Genomic DNA, 19,441 nt, shown 5'->3' on the forward strand with positions numbered 1-19,441 from the left:
CTCTGCCTCCTGGGTTCAAGTGATTCTCCTGCCTCAGCCTCCTCAGCAACTGGGATTACAGGCATATGCCATGGCTAAATTTTGTATTTTTAGTAGAGATGGGGTTTCGCCATGTTGCCCAGGCTGGTCTCGAACTCCAGACCTCAAGCTATCTGCCCACCTTGGTCTCCCAAAGTGCTGGAATTACAGGCATGAGACACCGTGCCCAGCCACAAGACTTATTAAGAACTCAAATCAAAACTACCTTGACTAAGTAAATAAAACCTCTACCTTACATTGCCAAATTACTTGATCCAGTGTGTTTCTTAATACCTAATATTAAAAAATCTATCATTAGATACCTAGTGATACATTTCCTGCATTCTTAAAAGTTTATTCAAAGTTCCTAAAGACCATTCGAATGGCTGTCAATGCCTGCTACCGTAAGAATAAAAACCATGGCTTCAAACTATTATTTATAAAAGTATATATGTATATGTACGTGTGTGTGTGTGTGTGTGTGTGTGTGTCTAAATGCTTTACAAGAAAACATAAACTATAAAAAGCAAGGACTCAGGCTGGGTGCAGTGACTCATACCTGTAACCCTAGCACTTTTGGGAGGCCAAGGCTGGAGGACTGCTTGAGCCTACAAGTTCAAGACCAGTCTGGGCAACACAGCAAGACCCTGTCTCTACAAAAATAAAAATTAAAAAATTATTTGGGCATGGGGGTATGTGCCTATAGTCCTAGCTGCTCAGAAGGCTGAGGCAGGAGGATTACTTGAGCCTAGGAGTTGAGGCTGCACTGAGCCATGATCATGCCACTGCATTCCAGCCTGGGCAACAGAGTGTGACCACGTCTCAAAAAAAAGTTGGAGAGAGGGGAGTCCAGGCACAGTGGCTCATGATGTAATCAAAGCACTTTGGTAGGCCCACATGGGAGAATTACTTAAAGCCAGGAGTTCAAAACCAGCCTGGGCAATATAGTGAGACCATTTCTACCAGCAATTTTTTTAAAAAAGAAAGAACTCAAAACACAGAAAAACGAAATGTCACTACAGAAGAAGTATTTTATAAGAATCTCCTCAAAGAAAATATGTACAAACAGAATGATGACCTCACAATATATTTTTAATGAAAAAGAGCATAAAGGTCGGGCACAGTGGCTCACACCTGTAATCCCAGCACTTTGGGAGGCCAATGCAGGTGGATCGCCTGAGGTCAGGAGTTCGAGACCAGCCTGGCTAACATGGTGAAACCCCATTTCTACTAAAAATACAAAAAATTAGCCGGCTGTGGTGGTGCACGCCTGTAATCCCAGCTACTCAAGAGGCTGAGGCAGGAGAATCACTTGAACCCGGGAGGTGGAGGTTGCAGTGAGCCGAGATCACGGCATTGCACTGCAGCTTGGGCAACAAGAGTGAAACTCTGTCTCAAAAAAAAAAAAAGAGCATAAAATATTAAGAAAAGTTAAAAATAATATATCAATTTATGAGCAAAGTATACCAAATATCAACAGTAATTACTTCAAGATAAAAGAATTATAGGCCATTTTAAATTTCTTTTGCTTACTATTATTTTTTCCCTATCGTGAACATGCATTTCTTCTGTAATTTAAGTCCTGTAAAGAACGGGAGGGGGGGGAATTATTTTTCAGCATTATATAGCCCCAAAAGAAAATGTATTAATTTGGAGGTACGATTCTGCCACAGTACTGGGCTGGGGTACTGGGGCCGGGCGCAGTGACTCATGCCTGTAATCCCAGCACTTTGGCAGGCTGAGGCGGGCAGACCACAAGGTCAGGAGTTCAAGAGCAGCCTGACCAACATAGTGAAACTCCATCTCTGTTAAAAATACAAAAAAATTAGGCCAGGCACAGTGGCTCATGCCTGTAATCCCAGCACTTTGGGAGGTTGAGGCAGACTGATCAGGAGGTCAGGAGTTCAAAACCAAACTGGCCAACATGGTGAAACCCCATCTCTACTAAAAATACAAAAAAAAAAAAAAACCCTAACTGGGCGTGATGGCAGGCACCCGTAATCCAAGCTACTCGGGACTCTGAGGCTTGAACCTGGGAGGCAGAGGTTGCAGTGAGCTGAGATCATTGCGCCACTGCACTCCAGCCTGGGTGATAGTGTGAGGCTCTGTCTCAAACAAAAAAGAAACTTTTATTTAACATATTCAAATAAATGCATTTCTTGGAAGAAACTGTCCATAGCTTTCAGATTCTCAAAAGGATCTCTGACACACAAAAGCTGAGAATCACTTTTCAAATGAGAGTAGTAATCAACATGTAGGCTTAAAAAAGTTAACAGGTATAATCTCTTCTATTTCTGGACTTGACACATCCACTTTTTTCTCCTGAGGGGAAATGTTCTGTAGGCATTTTACTGTAATACTAAAAAGTTAATGAGGTAATTTAAATATGAACATAAGTGTATGCAGCAATTGTTCAGGAGTCCTATTTCTCTATATCAATAATGTGTGCATCAAATCCCACAGGAAGTATACATAATACAGATGCAATACAGTAGTCAAATTCCATTTTATCAAATTGGAACCAGAGTACAGGCATATCTCAGATATACTGCAAGTTCAGTTTCAAACCAATGCAATAAAGCAAGTCACATGAATTTTTTGGTTTCCCTGTCCATGTAAAAGTTAGGTTTACACTATACTGTAGTCTATTAAGTGTGCAATCACATCATGTCTAAAAAACTGTACATACCTTCACTTAAAAATACATTATTGCTAAAAAGTGCTAGTGATCATTTGAGCCTTCAGTGAATCTTAATACTGTTGCTGGTGGAGGCTCTTACTTCAAAGGTGATGGCTGCTGACTGACCACTGTGGTAGCTGCTGAAGGCTAGAGTAGCTAGGGCAATTTCTTTTTTTTTTTTTTTTTTTGAGACAGAGTCTCGCTCTGTTGCCCAGGCTGGAGTGCAGTGGCGTGATCTCCGCTCACTGCAAGCTCCGCCTCCCGGGTTCACACCATTCTCCTGCCTCAACCTCCCAAGCAGCTGGGACCACAGGTGCCCGCCACCACGCCCGGCTAATTTTGTTTTTGTATTTTTAGTAGAGACGGGGTTTCACCATGTTAGCCAGGATGGTCTCGACTGCAATTTCTTAAAGTATAACAACACTGAAGTTTCCCACATGGATTGACTCTTCTCTTATGAAAGATTTCTCCGTAGCATGCAATGCTGTTTGATAGCACTCTGTCCACAGTAGAACAACTTTCAAACTTGGAGTGAATCTTCTCAAACCCTGCCACTGCTTTATTAACTAAGTTTGTGTAATATTCTAAATCCTTTGTTGTCATTTCAACAATATTCACAGCATCTTCACCAAGAGCAGATTGCATCTCAAGAAACGACTTTCTTTGCTCATCCATAAGAAGCAACTCCTCATCTGTTCAAGTTTATCATGAGATTACAGCAATTGGATCACATTTTCAGGATCCACTTTTTTTTTTTTTTTTGAGCCGAAGTCTCGCTCTGTTGCCCAGGCTACAGTGCAGTGGCGTGATCTCGGCTCCCTGCAAGCTCCGCCTCCCAGGTTCACGTCACTCTACTGCCTCAGCCTCCCGAGTAGCTGGGACTACAGGCGCCCGCCACCACGCCCGGCTAATTGTTTGTATTTTTAGTAGAGATGGGATTTCATCCAGTTAGCCAGGATGGTCTCCATCTCTTGACCTCATGATCTGCCCACCTCGGCCTCCCAAAGTGCTGGGATTACAGGCACGAGCCACCACACCCGGCCAGGATCCACTTCTAATTCCAATTCTCTTGCTACTTCTACCACATCTGCAGTTCCTTCTTCCATTAAAGTCTTGAACCACTTTTAAGTCATGACGGTTAAAATCAACTTCTTCCAAACTCCTGTGAATGTTGATCTTTTCACCTTTTCCCACAAATCACAATTGTTCTTAATGGCATCTAGAATGGTGAATCCTTTCCTGAAGATTTTCAATTTACACACATTGCCCAGATCCATCAGAGCAATCACTATCTACAGCAGCTACAGCCTTACAAAATTCATTTATTAAATAATACAAGCTAAATGTCAAAATTAGTCTTTGATCCATGGACTACAGATTGGATGTTGTGTTAGCAGGAAACAAAGCAACATGAATCTCCTTGTACATCTCCATCAGAGCCCTTGGGTGACTGACCACGTATTACTATACAACGTCTAGTATTTTGAAAGGAATATTTTTGTTCTGAGCAGCAGGTCTCAACACTCAGCTTAAAATCTTCAGTAAACCATGTTGTAAACACATGGCTGTCACCTAGGCTTTGTTGTTCCATTTACAGAGCACAGGCAGAGTAGATGCAGCATATTTTTTAAAGGCCCTAGGATTTCTCAAGGCATGGTAAGTGAACACTAGCTTCAACTTAAAGTCACCAACTACATTTGTCTCTAACAAGAAAGTGAGCTTGTTCATTAAAGCCTAGAAACAAATACCAACTTCTCTCTAGTTAGGAAAGTCCTAGATGGCATCTTCTTCCAATAGAAGGCTGTTTCATCTACACTGAAAATCTGCTGGTTGGGGTAGCCACCTTCATCCATTATGTCAGTTAGATCTCTTGGATAACTTGATGCACCTTCTACATCAGCACTTGCTACTTCACCTTGTACTTTTATGTTATGGACATAGCTTCTTTCCTTAAACCTCATGAATCAACATCAGCTAGCTTCAGCCTTTCTTTCTAAAGCTTCTTAACCATTCTCAGCCTTCACAGACTTGAGAGAGTTAGGAAGGACCTAGTTCTGGATTAAGTTGTGACTTAAGGGAATTTTGTGGCTGGTTCAATCTTCTACCAAGACCACTAAAACTTTCTCCATGTCAACAATAAGGTTATATGGTTTCCCTATCATTCATGTGTTCATTAAGGACTTTTAATTTCCTTCAAGAGCTTTTCCTTTGCAATCACAACTTGGCTAACTATCTAGTCCAAGAGACTTAGCTTTCAACTTAGCTTTCAACATGCCTTCCGCCTTCCTCAAATAAGCTTAATCATTTCTAGCTTTTGATTTGAAGTGAGAGACACTCAACTCTTCCTTTCACCTGAACACCTGGAGGCCACTGTAGGTTATTAATTGGCCTGATTTCAATATCGTTGTGTCTCCAGGAACAGGGAGGCTCAAGGAGAGGAAGAGAGATGGGGGAACAGCAAGTCAGTAGAGCAGTCAGAACACACACATTTATTAAGTTCACTGCCTTTCATAGGCACGGTTCATGGTGTCCCAAAGGAATTATAATAGTAACATCAAAGATCACTGATCACAGATCACCGTAACAGATATAATAATAATGAAAATGTTTGAAATATGACAATTACAGGCCAGGCACAGTTGCTCACGCCTGTAATCCCAGCACTTTGGGAAGTTGACACGGGTGGATCACCTGAGGTCAGGAGTTCAAGACCAGGCTAACCAACACGAAGAAACCCCGTCTCTATTAAAAACACAAAATTAGCTGTGCACAGTGGCACATGCCTGCAATTCCAGCTGAGAGGCTGAGGCAGGAGGATCACTTGAACCCAAGAGGTGGAGGTTGCAGTGAGCCGAGATCATACCATTGCACTCCAGCATGGGAAACAAGAGTGAAACTCCGTCAATTCAATTCAATTCAATTCAATTCAATAAAATAAAAATAAATGAAATATTATAATTATAAAAATGTGACAGACATGAAGTGAGCATACGCTATTGGAAAAATGGCATTAACAGACTTGCTCAACACAGGGTTGCCACAAACTTCAATCTGTAAAAAATGCAATATCTGCGAAGTACAATAAAGCAAAGCAGAATAAAATGAGAGGTATGTCTGTAACTCCATAACATGATAACTGGAAAAGAGATTAGTAAATCTCTTGTGATAAATGAATAATTTTTTTCTTAACTTTAATAATGACAAGTAAATACAAACTACCAAGCAAATGATAAGTAATAGAAACTACCAAACAAATTCACGTTAAACCATGAAACACTTTTTTTTGGTCACCGGTTACCTCCGTGGCAACAAAGTGTATCTGAAAGCCCAAAAACATACTACAGCTGCAAATAAACCCGTGGGGCAGGCTGTTGGCTCTGGGTTCTGTGGGCCTTCATTAAATCCACACTGAAGTTTTTTTTTTTTTTTTTTTTTGAGATGGAGTCTAGCTCTGTCGCCCACGCTGCAGTGCAGTGGCGCAATCTCGGCTCACTGCAACCTCCGCCTCCCAGGTTCAAGCGATTCTCCTGCCTCAGCCTTTGGAGTAGCTATGATTACAGGTGCCCGCCACCACACCCGGCTAATTTTTTGTATTTTCAGTACAGACAGGGTTTCACCATGTTGGCCAGGCTGGTCTTGAACTCCTGACCTCAAATGATCTGTCCACCTCAGCCTCCCAAGGTGCTGGGATTACAGGTGTGAGCCACCATGCCCGGCCTATACTGTAAGTTCTAATCCTCCAATGACCACTTAGATTAGCCAGAAAGGCCACCCACCTGGAAAGAAGGCGAGACTCATAATATCATTCATATACTCTACTAAAAAAAAAAAAAAAAATCAGAATTTGTGAACAACTTACCTCCCTGCTCTATCTGCAATGCTTGAAGTTCCTCTTGCTCTAAAGATGAACATTCTGGGGTGGGCTCACAGCTGTCAGCGGCTGTCACAGAATTTAACAGTTCTATATCTGACCCCTAGGGAAAAGTGATAATCTTTCAGTTATTTGCCTATTAGCTCCTCAAAGCTAGATTTGACTACATGTAAATGCTTCTTCCATTATTAAAAGTCTCAGATGCTGCCATACTCCAAGGGAACAATATCTAATCAGACAAGCTTTTGTTCAATTTAACCCACAAAGGCTCATGGCAGGAAAATGGCAGAATGGAGTCTCAGGTTTAAATTCTAAGTCAGGTCAGCCCAAAAGCGGAATGCTCTATTTTATGAGCTCAAGCAATAAATTTGAATCCCAGAGAATAAAGGTCTAAATTTAGTTATTTCTGTAGTAATTTGTTTCGGCTTAACATTTATGGAACTACTCTAGACAAGGCACTTTGTTAGGTGTTGTAGGGTATAAAAAATTCAAATTCACAGCTGGGCAAGGTGGCAGGCGCCTGTAATCCCAGCTACTCAGGAGGGTGAGGCAAGAGAATCGCTTGAACCCAGGAGGCAGAGATTGCAGTGAGCCAAGATTGTATCATTGCACTCCAGCCTGGGCAACAAGAGCAAAACTCCATCTCAAAAAAAAAAAAAAAAAAAAAAAAAAATCAAAAATTCAAACTTACAACGTATTCAGAGAAACAGCCATATGCAAATAAGTACTTATTATGGCAATATAAACTAAAACTGTTTAAAGCTTTAATGACATGGATTAAATAAACCTATAGGGCTAATGAATACTCTCCTTATACAATTTTAGACTATCTTTTTATTCTGAGGTTATCTTTCCTACTTTGATGTCAGACTGTCTCTTCATTAATAATAGCGGATCATACAATTTTTCTTTGTGTCTTAATTAGCAAAACAAAGTTAACGACCAAGGTGATTCTTTCCCTATGTCCCCACTATAGTCTGCTGACACACACAATTGAAAGGTCTGCATTCTCTTGATATACATAACTCAAGACAGCAAAAATTAAAAGAATTCATGACAAAGCAGCATTTAAGATGAGCCCTAAAGAGAATTCTGGATGCAACACTCTGAGGTTGTCTACAGTGGCAGGAGAATGGTAGAGGCTAAAGCAAAGTTAGAGTTGGATTAGTAACTGCTGGGGAAACCAATTCTGGCCCAAATCAGAACGGTGGTAATGGGAAAGGAAAAGGAACACATGTAAGAGACATTAGCAAGAAAGAGTAGATCCTGGAAAGCAGATATAGAAGAGAGATAAAAGTACAAATGTGATTTACTCTGGGACATAATGTCCAGTACAGAACACCCCAATGACATACTTGACTAAGTGCCAGAGAGGTCTGCTGTGATACTCCACCCTGCAGACTCACAGGTAAGACTCCCATAGCTGCCTTGCTCCTGTATTGTTAATTATCCTTGAAGGAGAAGTTGCTGTGGGAGTTGATCTAATCCTTTGAAGAAAACAAGTTAAAAATAGAAAAGTCACTGAAGATTTTAAAAAGAAAAATGATCTCAATCTCAAATGATACAGATGTTTTTAAATTTTGAAACTTTAACGCAGAAAAGGCAAACTTGTTTCTTCTGTTAATGTTTTCTAAACATAACTACCTGAACCTTAACTGAGAGTAAAAAAAACAATTTTTTTAAAATTAATTTTTAATTAAATTTTTAATTTAATTTTTAATAAAAAATTTTAATTCCGTCTCAAATTTTAAAAAAAAATGTTTTTTTTTTTTGAGCCAGAGTTTTGCTCTTGTTGCCCAGGCTGCAGTGCAATGGCACGATCTCTGTTCACCACAACCTCTGCCTCCCGGGTTCAAGCAATTCTCCTGCCTCAGCCTCCTGAGTAGCTGGGATTACAGGCATGTGCCACCAAGCCCGGCTAATTTGATATTTTTAGTAGAGACGGGAGTCTCTCTATGTTGGTCAGGCTGGTCTCGAACTCCCGACCTGAGGTGATTCGCCTTCTCCTTGGCCTCCCAAAGTGCTGGGATTACAAGCGTGAGCCACCACACTCGGCCTAAAACTTTTATTAAGAAAACAAGTGAGGCTTACAATACCCTAAAAACAAATGGGAAAATTATAGATAAGTCCATTAAAACCTAGAGTAAGTATATTTCTGTTTATCAGTATACTGTCATTTTTCTTTTCCTTTTTTTTTGAGACAGAGTCTGGCTCTGTCGCCCAGGCTGGAGGGCAGTGGCGCAATCTCGGCTCACTGCAAGCTCCGCCTCCTGGGTTCACGCCATTCTTCAGCCTCCCGAGTAGCTGGGACTACAGGTGCCCGCCACTACGCCCACCACCACACCCGGCTAATATTTTGGGTTTTTTTTGTTTTTCTTTTTTTCTGAGACGGAGTCTCACTCTGTCATCCAGGCTGGAGTGCACTGCCGCAGTCTTGGCTCACCGCAACTTCCGCCTCCCAGGTTCAAGCGATTCTCCTGCCTCAGCCTCCGGAGTAGCTGGGACTACAGGCGCCCGCCACCAGGCCCGGCTTATTTTTTGTATTGTTAGTAGAGACGGGGTTTCACGGTGTTAGCCAGGATGGTCTCAATTTCCTGACCTCGTGATCCACCTGCCTCGGCCTCCCAAAAGTGCTGGGATTACAGGCGTGAGCCACCGCACCTGGCCAATTTTTTGTATTTTTAGTAGAGACGGGGCTTCATAGTGTTAGCCAGGATGGTCTCGATCTCCTGACCTCGTAATCCGCCCACCTCGGCCTCCCAAAGTGCTGGGATTACAGGCGTGAGTCACCGCGCCTGGCCAGTATACTGTCATTTTTCTTTTTTTTGAGATGGAGTCTCGCTCTGTCGCCCGGGCTGGAGTGCAGTGGCCAGATCTCAGCTCGCTGTAAGCTCCGCCTCCCGGGTTCATGCCATTCTCCTGCCTCAGCCTGCCGAGTAGCTGGGATTACAGGCACCCGCCACCTCGCCTGGCTAATTTTTTGTATTTTTAGTAGAGACAGGGTTTCACTGTGTTAGCCAGGATGGTCTCGATCTCCTCACCTCATGATCCGCCTGTCTCGGCCTCCCAAAGTGCTGGGATTACAGGCTTGAGCCACCGCGCCCGGCCTTACTGTCATTTTTCTATAGTGAACATACATTACTGGCATGAGAACATAAAATGTACAAGTTATGTATACTTGTTGTACATAGATCAATCTTCTATTATAAAATTCATTTTGTGGCGGGCGCGGTGGCTCACACCTGTAATCCCATCACTTTGGGAGGCCGAGGCGGGTGGATCACGAGGTCAGGAGATCCAGACCATCCTGGCTAACATGGTGAAACCCCATCTCTACTAAAAATACAAAAAAATTAGCGGGGCGCGGTGGCTCACACCTGTAGTCCCCGCTACTCAGGAGGCTGAGGCAGGAGAATGGCTCCAACCCAGGAGGCGGAGATTGCAGTAAGCCGAGATGGCGCCACTGCACTCCAGCCTGAGCAATGGAGTGAGACTCCATCTAAAAAAAAAAAAGAAAAAATTATATGAAAAGGAAAGTAAAGCACAAGGCCTGACCAATAATAAACCCTCAGTAAGTATTTGCCTAATGTCTCAAAGCTATGTACAATAATGTAGAAGATGCTGGCTCATAAAGAGTTCTCAGCAGTGAAGTTTAATACGAGAGGGAAAATGTCCATTGGAACTTTTTGCTTAAATGTAGAAAAAGACTGATCTTCAAAGAACACCATTTATATCACTGGTAACATTAATATTACAAATTACCTTATAAGAAAGTATTAAATATCATACCTCATGACTGATGACAGTCCAACCACAAGATGAATCACTGTCACTGGAATTTTCAGACATCTTTCAGGTCTACAAATACAAAAACATATTGACTTATGGGACACATTTTTTTAAATTCTATAGGAAGCACTATATGTGACACTAAGTTTGAAAAGTGGTTTACTGTCTTCCAGGTGAAACAGAGACAAGCCACCCATAAATTTACCATACAGAACATGACAGGACTACATACCTATATGAACAGATATAAGGAAACTTCTAAGACAAGGAGACCCTCCTAGACTAGAACCGTCTAGACAGTCATATTGTTGAAATGAAGAAGAAAGTTATGACTAAAAGAAAATGTAGCATTTGGCCAGACAGAGGTAAAAGAAAAGGAGAATTGTGAATGGGGAGCAGGCAGCAACAGTAAAGGATTCTATTTTCAATGATCAGTAAGGTGTGAAAAACATGACTGCAGAAACTGAGAAGCAGAGGGAAACTGAAAAGCTCCTATGCCAAGAAAAAGGAAGTCTGTATGTTGGCAACATGAAGCAATTTACATTTTTCAAACAGAGAAGAAACATGATCAAACTGTTTTGAGACCGAGTCTCGCACTGTTGCCTGGGCTGGAGTGCAGTGGCGCGATCTTGGCTCGCTGCAACCTCTGCCTCCTGGATTCAAGCAATTCTCCTGCCTCAGCCTCCCGAGTAGCTGGGACTACAGCGCGCGCCACCATGCCCAGATAATTTTTGTATTTTTAGCAGAAATGGGGTTTCACTATGTTGGCCAGGCTGGTCTTGAACTCCTGACCTCATGATCCGCCCTCCTCGGCCTCCCGAAGTGCTGGGATTACAGGCATGAGCCACCCTGCCTGGCAATCAAACTGTTTTTATGAAAATAACTGTGTCAGCAATACTTCAGTTGGATTAAAGTTGGGGCGGTGGTGGGGAAGACACCAGAGGTTGGTTAGAAACATCTGGTCTCTGGCAACAACCTGGACTCAAGCCCTTAAACATAGGGAAGCAACTAAACAACCCTAGACCTGTGGGATGCAAGGAAGCAACATAATATTCCATGAAAAAGCTGAGCATCTAAACTTAATCAGTGTTGATGAGGGAAAGGGTTTAGAAGATAGTGGGAAAGGTTTAGAAGAGCTCTGAGAAGACATGAAAGATTATTATTTTTATCATGATTTGGATGCAAGGTCTCACTCTGTCACTCAGGCTGGCGTACAGTAGTATGAACACAGCTCAAAGCTGCTGAGACAGGAAAATAGGGTCTGGAGGCAGGGTACATCAGGCCAATTCACACTTCAGCTATGACAGGAAATATCCTCTCCATAGGGCATACACCAAGGAAATGACTTTGTAACTTTACTTCACCTCTCCATTTACATAGGGTGTACACCAAGTAACCAGTGGAAACCTCTAGAGGGTATTTAAGCCCCCACAAATTCTATAACAGCGCCCTTGAGCCCCTACGCTAGGGCCCGCCACCACACTGTCGAGCGTACTTTCATCTGACTTCATTCTTTCCTTGCTTTGTCTGTATGTTTTGTCCAGTTCTTTGTTCAGGATGCCAAGAACCTGGACACCCTCCACCAGTAACACAGCCTTGAATTCCCAGGCTCAAGTAGATGCTCCCACCTCAGTCTCCCAAGTAGCTAGGACTATGCAGATATGTGCCACCCTGCCCAGCTAATTTCCTTAAGAGTCGGGGACTTGCTAGGTTGGTAGGCTGGTCTCGAACTCCTGGGCTCAAGTGATCCACCCATCTCAGCTTCACAAAGTGCTGGGATTACAGGCGTGAGCCACTGCACCCAGCCTAAAGATTATTTTATTAAAGGACTGAATAACCAACTGTAGAAGGGCGAAAGTGTAGGATAGCTCCCAGGTTTCCGGTTTAAGTGACTGGGTAACTGGAAAAATTCTATATGAAATCAGAAGTAGGTGAGGGCTTTGTGATAAGAAAACTGGCTGAAGCCACTGGGAGCGCTGGCTCATGCCTCTAATCCCAGCACTTTGGGAGGCCGAGGCGGGCGGATCACGAGGTCAGGAGATGGAGACCATCCTGGCTAACACAGTGAAACCCCGTCTCTACTAAAAATACAAAAAATTAGCCGGGCGTGGTGGTAGGTGCCTGTAGTCCCAGCTACTGGGGAGGCTGAGGGAGGAGAATGGCGTGAACCTGGGAGGCAGAGCTTGCAGTGAGCCGAGATCGTGCCACTGCACTCCAGCCTGGGCAACAGAGCGAGACACCGTCTCAAAAAAAAAAAAAAAAAACAGAAAGAAAGAAAACTGCCTGAAGCCTAAAAAGCATTCTTTCTCAACCGTGTGAAAGCTTCCCTCCTTCCCTTTGCCTGATCCCATCTTCTAACAAACAGATTTCAAAAAAAAGTAAAATATATTACTGACTTGGGAGAACTTACCATACTTGAATTTCTCAAATCAAAAAGCCCACTTCAATCAGGCCCCCGTTTAATGCTTTGTTTACTTCCTTGAGGGAAAGATAACATTGAAACCAGCCAGTTATCCCACAGAACTTTTATGGTTTCTTTGAACAAATACAGAAATTGATCCTCTCAGTCTTAAAACTTGAGAAAGCTCTATTTGTGTTATCTAAGCTCCTTTCTTAGGAAACAAACCATAAGGCCTCCTAGATAGGATGAAGAAGCTGAAGCTTACTTAACAGATGACAATGAGAAGCCAGACCCTGCATGATTGCTTAACTGACCACCTGCTGCCTGTTGACAAACTTCTTTCTCACCCCTCTCTAATTCCTGTTTGCCCACACATGGTTACATTTCTTCTCTGCTATATAAACCTCTAATTTCAGTCAGTCAGAGATGGATTTGAGACTGATCTCCCATCTCCTTGGCTGCAGCACCCAATTAAAGCCTTCTTCTCTGGCAATACTCATCTCTGTGATTGGCTTCCTGAGCGGCAAGCAGCAGGACCTAGACCAAACCCCTGATATTTTGGTAACACCAACCAGCCCAAATGAGAAAAAAAGATTTCCCGCTGGCCCTAACACCACCATGACAATTTAGATAAGCAAAATTAACAGGCTTCCTAAAGAACCCTATTAATTCAGCTGTTCTCAAAATGTTGGGCGCATACTACAATCAAAGCAAGAAAAAAAATAATAACTTTTTAAGCCCTGTCCTAGACACAATGAATATGAAAGCCCCCTGGCAGTTTGAACCTCCCCATTATAGCTAGAGATCTTAAAATGTTAATCTCATTATGTCATTCCTTTAAAATGTTAAGATTTTCTTCAAGATAATGCCCCAAGCCTTGAATATCAAGTCTTTTATCTCTAGCTTTCATCTCTTTTAATTCATTCCCTCTTTGCCCAACCTTCTCAGTTCCCCTCAAAATGCTTGGCTTTGTCTTTACTCCAGGGCTTTATATATTCTGATCAGTTGCCCGTCCCTTTACCAGCATCCAAACTCCTGTGCTTATCTCAGCTAATGGTTCACTTCCTTTGAGAGCCATCCCTTGACCCCATCCCTAAGACTCTATTATTTTCTGCATCTAGCACTTAATACAGAACATTGTGCTGTAATTGCTTGTTTACCAGCCTATAATGTATTCCCAACACATACTGAGTGAATGCTAAATACATATTAAGCAATCAATAAACAAGAAAGGTAACCACGTCTGGGGGATAGTGCAGTTAATTGTTCTTTACAGAACTCAAAATTAGGCTGGGTGCAGCGGCTCACACCTGTAATCCCAGCACTTTGGGAGACAGAGGCGGGCAGATCACGAGGTCAGGAGTTTGAGACTAACCTGGCCATATAGTGAAACACCATATCTACTAAAAACACAAAAATTAGTCGGGCATGCTGATGCGCACCTGTAGTTTCAGCTACTAGGGAGCCTGAATCAGAAGAATCGCTTGAAACCAGGAGGAGGAGGCTGCAGTGAGCCAAGATCATGCCACTGCACTCCAGCCTGGGCAACAGAGTGAGACTACACCTCCAAAAAAAAAAGAACTCAAAATTCTGGAGAAGTCCATGAGCCTCTCCCATTATTCTGACCATTGGTAAATGTATAAACCCTCCCCTCATTTTAAGAGCTTTACTAATAATTTAGACATAAGAAGAATATAGGACAGCTACAAAGGCTAAGAAATCATACAGTTATAAAACAAAGAATATTTTGTGAAGACAATAAACTTGAAGTTCTGTTTAGGCTCAGGCTTCCTTTTATTCCTCAGAGTAGTTTATTTTAACTCGATCTCCAGTCATATATTTCCAATTGCTTTTGATGTCCACTTGCAGGTCTCTCAAAGTGTTTAACACACAACAGCTACAATACTGAAATCATCTTCTTGCTGCTCCTCCTATTTCTGCTAACTCACAGAATTGCAGTAGCCAAAAACAATATGGCCATTATAAGCAAGAGTCACCACACATTCAGGTCAAAAACCTTAGACTTATGTCGACAAAAAGAGTCAAACCCTGTAAAATATTTGAAGAGATTTATTCTAGGATAGATTTATGCTGGAATAGAGAAGTTTAATTCTAAAAAGGGTGGTCAGCGGAAGCTTCATTGCTAAAGTATATGTGAGCAAAGATTTGAATGAGTGAGGCGCCATTATATACAGTTAACTGGAGGAAGAGCATTTAAGACCAAATGAATAGTAGGTATAAAGTTGGGATCAAAGCTCTACCTTTGAGAAACAGCAAGGAGGCCTGTGTGGATCACCTAGCAGGTGAGAGGAAGACAAGATTAAACACAAGATAATAGGGTGGGCAAGGGGACAGATTGAGTAGGGCTTACAGATCCTAAGATTCCTTTTAAAAAGCATTTTAGCTTTTTACTCTGAGCGAAAACTAAAAGTTACAGACGGGTTTTGAGAAAAGGAATAAAAGATCACTCTGGCTACCTATTGGGACAGAATTGTCGGGGAGCAAAGGCAGAAGCAAGAAGTTCATTTGCGTAGCTACTGTGATAATCCAATTCCAGCACTTTAGGAGGCCGAGGTGGGCGGATCACTTGAGGTTAGGAGTTCACGACCAGCCTGGCCAACATGGTGAAACCCTGTCTCTACTAAAAATACAAAAATTGGCCAGGTGGTATGGTGGATGCCTGTAGTCCCAGCTACTCGGGAGGCTGAGGCAGGAGAATTGCCCGAACCCAGGAGGCGGAGGTTGCAGTGAGCCGCGACCACGCCACTGCACTCTAGCCTAGGAGACAGAACAAGACTCTCATCTTGGAAAAAAAGAAAAAGGAAGAAAAGAAAATCAGTAAATTGATTTAGAGCATTTTAAATCTGAGACTGTTATTATCACATCCAAGAGGAAACATCAAGTAGGTGTCCGGAGACTGAATTCAGGGAAGAGTTATAGACTAAGTAAGTCATTTTAAAACACTTTGGTGGAGGCTGTCAAAATCTATAAGAATAACCAAACAACAATATCAATTTTACCTCATAAAATATAACTGGAGTGAGTATTACCTGATATGACAGTGCCCCTCATCATTCCTGAGTAGCTACATTTTACTATGAAAAAGGTAAGGTTTCCATCACCATATCTTCTAGAACTAGACAAGATAGAGAAGAATGGGAGCATTATTCTCCCACACGTCTACAATTCCGAAGTGAGGCAACCAACAGGATATAGGCAAAGGCCCCAAAGTGCAGCTGTACTGTCACGTGACCAAAGATAAGAGTCATTTTGGAGTGCTTTTAAGAACGTATTTCTAAAATGCTTTTCAAAAGGTCTGGGTCTTTTACCTCCGCCAAAGGATATGAAAATGTCTGCTTTAAAATACATCACTTGAGAAAGGGAAGAGGATACAAGATCCCAACTAATGAAAACTTTTTTTTTTTGAGACAGAGTCTCACTCTGTCTTCAGGCTACAGTGCAGTGGCGTGATCTCGGCTCACTGCAACCTCTACTTCCCAGGTTCAAGAGATTATCCTGCCTCAGCCTCCCAAGTAGGTGGGATTACAGGCACGCACCACCATGCCCAGTTAATTTTTGTACTTTTAGTAGAGATGGATTTCACCATGTTGGCCAGGATGGTCTCGATCTCTTGACCTCGTGATCTGCCTGCCTCAGCCTCCTAAAGTGCTGGGATTACAGGTGTGAACCACTGTGCCAGGCATGAAAACTTTCTGAAAGTCTACTTTTTGTCTAATAAACCTATGGAAATATTTCAAATGAGCCTATCCTCATGTGGAACATGAAACTGCATTTATTCATTCAACATATGATTATTGAGTACCTACTATGTGCCATGAACTCTTCTAAGTCCTGAAGACACAGGACTGAAAGAAAGAAAACAAAAACAAAAGAAAAACCTCCCGTGAAGAAAAGTACTTTTTAAAGACAGAGTGAGCCAGCTGGTGCCCAGTGCCATGGAGAAAAAAGTGAGGGCACAGTAGGGGTGGGGATGGTGCAAGAACTGGAATGTTAAATAGGATGGTTAGGGAAGGCCTCCTTGAGGTGCTGAAAACAGTTGTGAAGAATGAATGAGTAGTTTTCCATCTTTTTTGTGCCTGAACACAACTGAGATTTAGTTATATGGAATGAAACACCTAGAGATAAGCTAAATATTAAAAAGACCAACTGTTAGGCCGGGCATAGTAGCTCATGCCTCTAATCCCAGCACTTTGGGAGGCCGAGGCAGGTGGATCACCTGAGGTCAGGAGTTCGAGACCAGCTTGACCAACATCGTGAAACCCTGTCTCTACTAAATACAAAAAATCACTCGGGAGTGGTGGCACGCACGTGTAATCCCAGCTACTTGGGTGGCTGAGGCAGGAGAATCACCTGAACCCGGGAGGTGGAGGTTTCAGTGAACCAAGATTGAGCCATTGTACTCCAGCCTATGCAACAAGAGCAAGAAACTCTGTCCCAAAAAAAAAAAAAAAAAAAAGAAAAGAAAAGAAAAAAAAAAAAGGCTGAGCATAGTGGCACATGCCTGTAATCCCAGCATTTTGGGAGGCCGAGGCAGGTGGATCACCTGAGGTCGGGAGCTCGAGACCAGCCTAGACAACATGGTGAAACCCCGTCTCTACTACAAATACAAAAAAAAAAAAAAAAAAAATTAGCCGGGCCTGGTGGTGGGCACCTATAGTCTCAACTACTCAGGAGGCTGAGGCAGAAGAAGCGCTTGAACCCAGTGAGCCAAGATTGTGCCACTGCACTCCAGCCTGGGTGACACAGCAAGACTTCCGTCAATCAAACTGAATTAATATCTAAAAAATCAAAATGAAACTGATAAAACAGATCCTTAAGAAGCAGATGTCTGTAACTCATGAGAAATAGGTGGAGCCTTCAGAGAGTAATTCAAATTATCTAGGTAAAAGGGACTGGAAAGTGAAGACATTCCAAAAGGTAGAGAAAGTAGAAAGCCCAACAGCACAGACAACTGACGTTCTAAGAACTCCATGAAAAGCCACAGGTCGGGCCCAGTGGCTTATGCCTGTAATTCCAATACTTTGGGAGGCAGAGCTGGGCAAATTGCTTGAACTCACAAGTTTGAGACCAGCCTGGGAAACATGGTGAAGCCCCATCTCTATTAAAAATACAACAAATGAGCCAGGCATGGTAGCTCACACCTGTAATCCCAGCACTTTGGGAGGATCACTTGAGACCAGCCTGGCGTCTCTACTAAAAATACAAAAAAATTAGCTAGGCATGGTGGCAGGAGCCTGTAATCCCAGCTACTTGGGAGGCTGAGGCACGAGAACTGCTTGAACCCAGAAAGCGGAGGTTGCAGTGAGCCGAGGTAACACCACCGCACTCCAGCCTGGACAACAAAGCGAGACTCTGTCTCAAAACAAACAAACAAAAAGGCTGGACGTTGAGTCACACCTATAATCCCAGCTGAAGTGGGTGGATCATGAGGTCAGGAGTTCAAGATCAGCCTGACCAACATGGTGAAACCCCATCTCTACTAAAATACAAAAGTTAGCCAGGCGTGGTAGTACGTGCCTGTAATCCCAGCTACTTGGGAGGCTGAGGCAGGAGAATCACTTGAGGCTGGGAGGCAGGGGTTGCAGTGAGCCGAGATCACACCACTGCACTAAGTTCTGGGTTACAGAGCCAGATTCCATCTCAAAAATAAATAAATAAGGCCAGGAGCACTCCAGTGAAACTCCATCTCAAAAAACAACTAAAACAACTATAGATATTGCTAAATTGCTCTCCCAAAGGTAGTACAAAGTTGCTGCCAACAACATATGAAAGTACCTATTTCTCCACAATCCCACCAACAGAGTAACAACCATCTTTAATTTCTGCTCATCTCATGAGCAAAATAATGAATTCCTTAATCTGCACTTCCCAGAAGACTTCAGTGGGGCTGTGCATCTTGTGTTGACTGGCTATCCTCATCTCCTTTTCTGTGAAGCATCTATATTCATGTGTTCACTTTCCTATCAGATTATCATTACTGATTTGTAGTTCTTTTCAAGTTGGGTCACGAATTAATGTTCTAGCATGCTTCAAACATTTTTAAAGTATCTTCTACTATGTTTCAAATTTTATACAGTCAATGTAGAGGCTGGAAAACAGGGTGTCCTTTATAGTATCTAGATTTCATATCTTGTTTTAGAAAGCTTTTCCTGCTCCCGAGATTATAAAATTATTCTCCTATATTTTCTACTAATACTTCCAGAGTTTTTGGCTTTTACATTTAGCTGTTTAATTCATGCATTTAGATTTTTTTTTCTTTTGGTGTGAAGTGAAAATTAAACCAAATATTGAATATTCCATACTTTTTCTATAATTTGAAATGCCACCTTTTGTCATATAAAGTCCCACACATTTATTAATCCATTTCTGTGTTCTCCATTCTGTTCCACTGATCTATTTTCTATTCCTGAACCACTACAACGCTGTTTTAATTACTGTGGTATGCAACAGCTTTCTATAGTGCCATTTTTCAAACTTCCCTGTCCCTCCCTAAAAACACACTACTGCCAGGTGCAGTGGCTTATGCCTGTAATCCCAGCACTTTGGGAGACCGAGGCAGGCGAATCACCTGAGGTCAGGAGTTCAAGACTAGCCTGGCCAACATGGCAAAACTCTGTCTCTACTAAAAATACAAAAATTAGCCAGGTGTGGTGGTGCATGC

The 19,441-nt window shown here is 42.4% G+C and overlaps 1 protein-coding gene across 14 annotated transcripts in view; it reads right to left on the bottom strand.

Moving 5' to 3' along the window:
* The window catches only part of LOC101014061 (cell cycle progression protein 1), a 90,282-nt gene that overhangs the window by 64,384 nt on the left and 6,457 nt on the right, over positions 1-19,441 (bottom strand). For 7 of the 14 annotated variants that reach the window (XR_004181717.1, XM_021940585.2, XM_021940580.2 and 4 more), the window contains exons 2-4: positions 10,359-10,427; positions 7,925-8,056; positions 6,558-6,672 (exon numbers count right to left, since the gene is read on the bottom strand). Coding sequence is in view for 13 of the 14 variants with exons in the window: in XM_021940585.2 (XP_021796277.2) it covers positions 6,558-6,672; positions 7,925-7,990 (181 nt within the window). In the remaining variant the exon portion in view is untranslated. Of the gene's footprint in view, positions 1-6,557; positions 6,673-7,924; positions 8,057-10,358; positions 10,428-15,809; positions 16,096-19,441 lie in introns of those variants that run through there. The other 7 variants (XM_009210218.2, XM_017960634.2, XM_017960635.3 and 4 more) reach the window with 3 other exon arrangements.

Source organism: Papio anubis, unplaced genomic scaffold (assembly GCF_008728515.1).
Source record: "Papio anubis isolate 15944 unplaced genomic scaffold, Panubis1.0 scaffold59, whole genome shotgun sequence".
Lineage (NCBI taxonomy): Eukaryota > Metazoa > Chordata > Mammalia > Primates > Cercopithecidae > Papio > Papio anubis.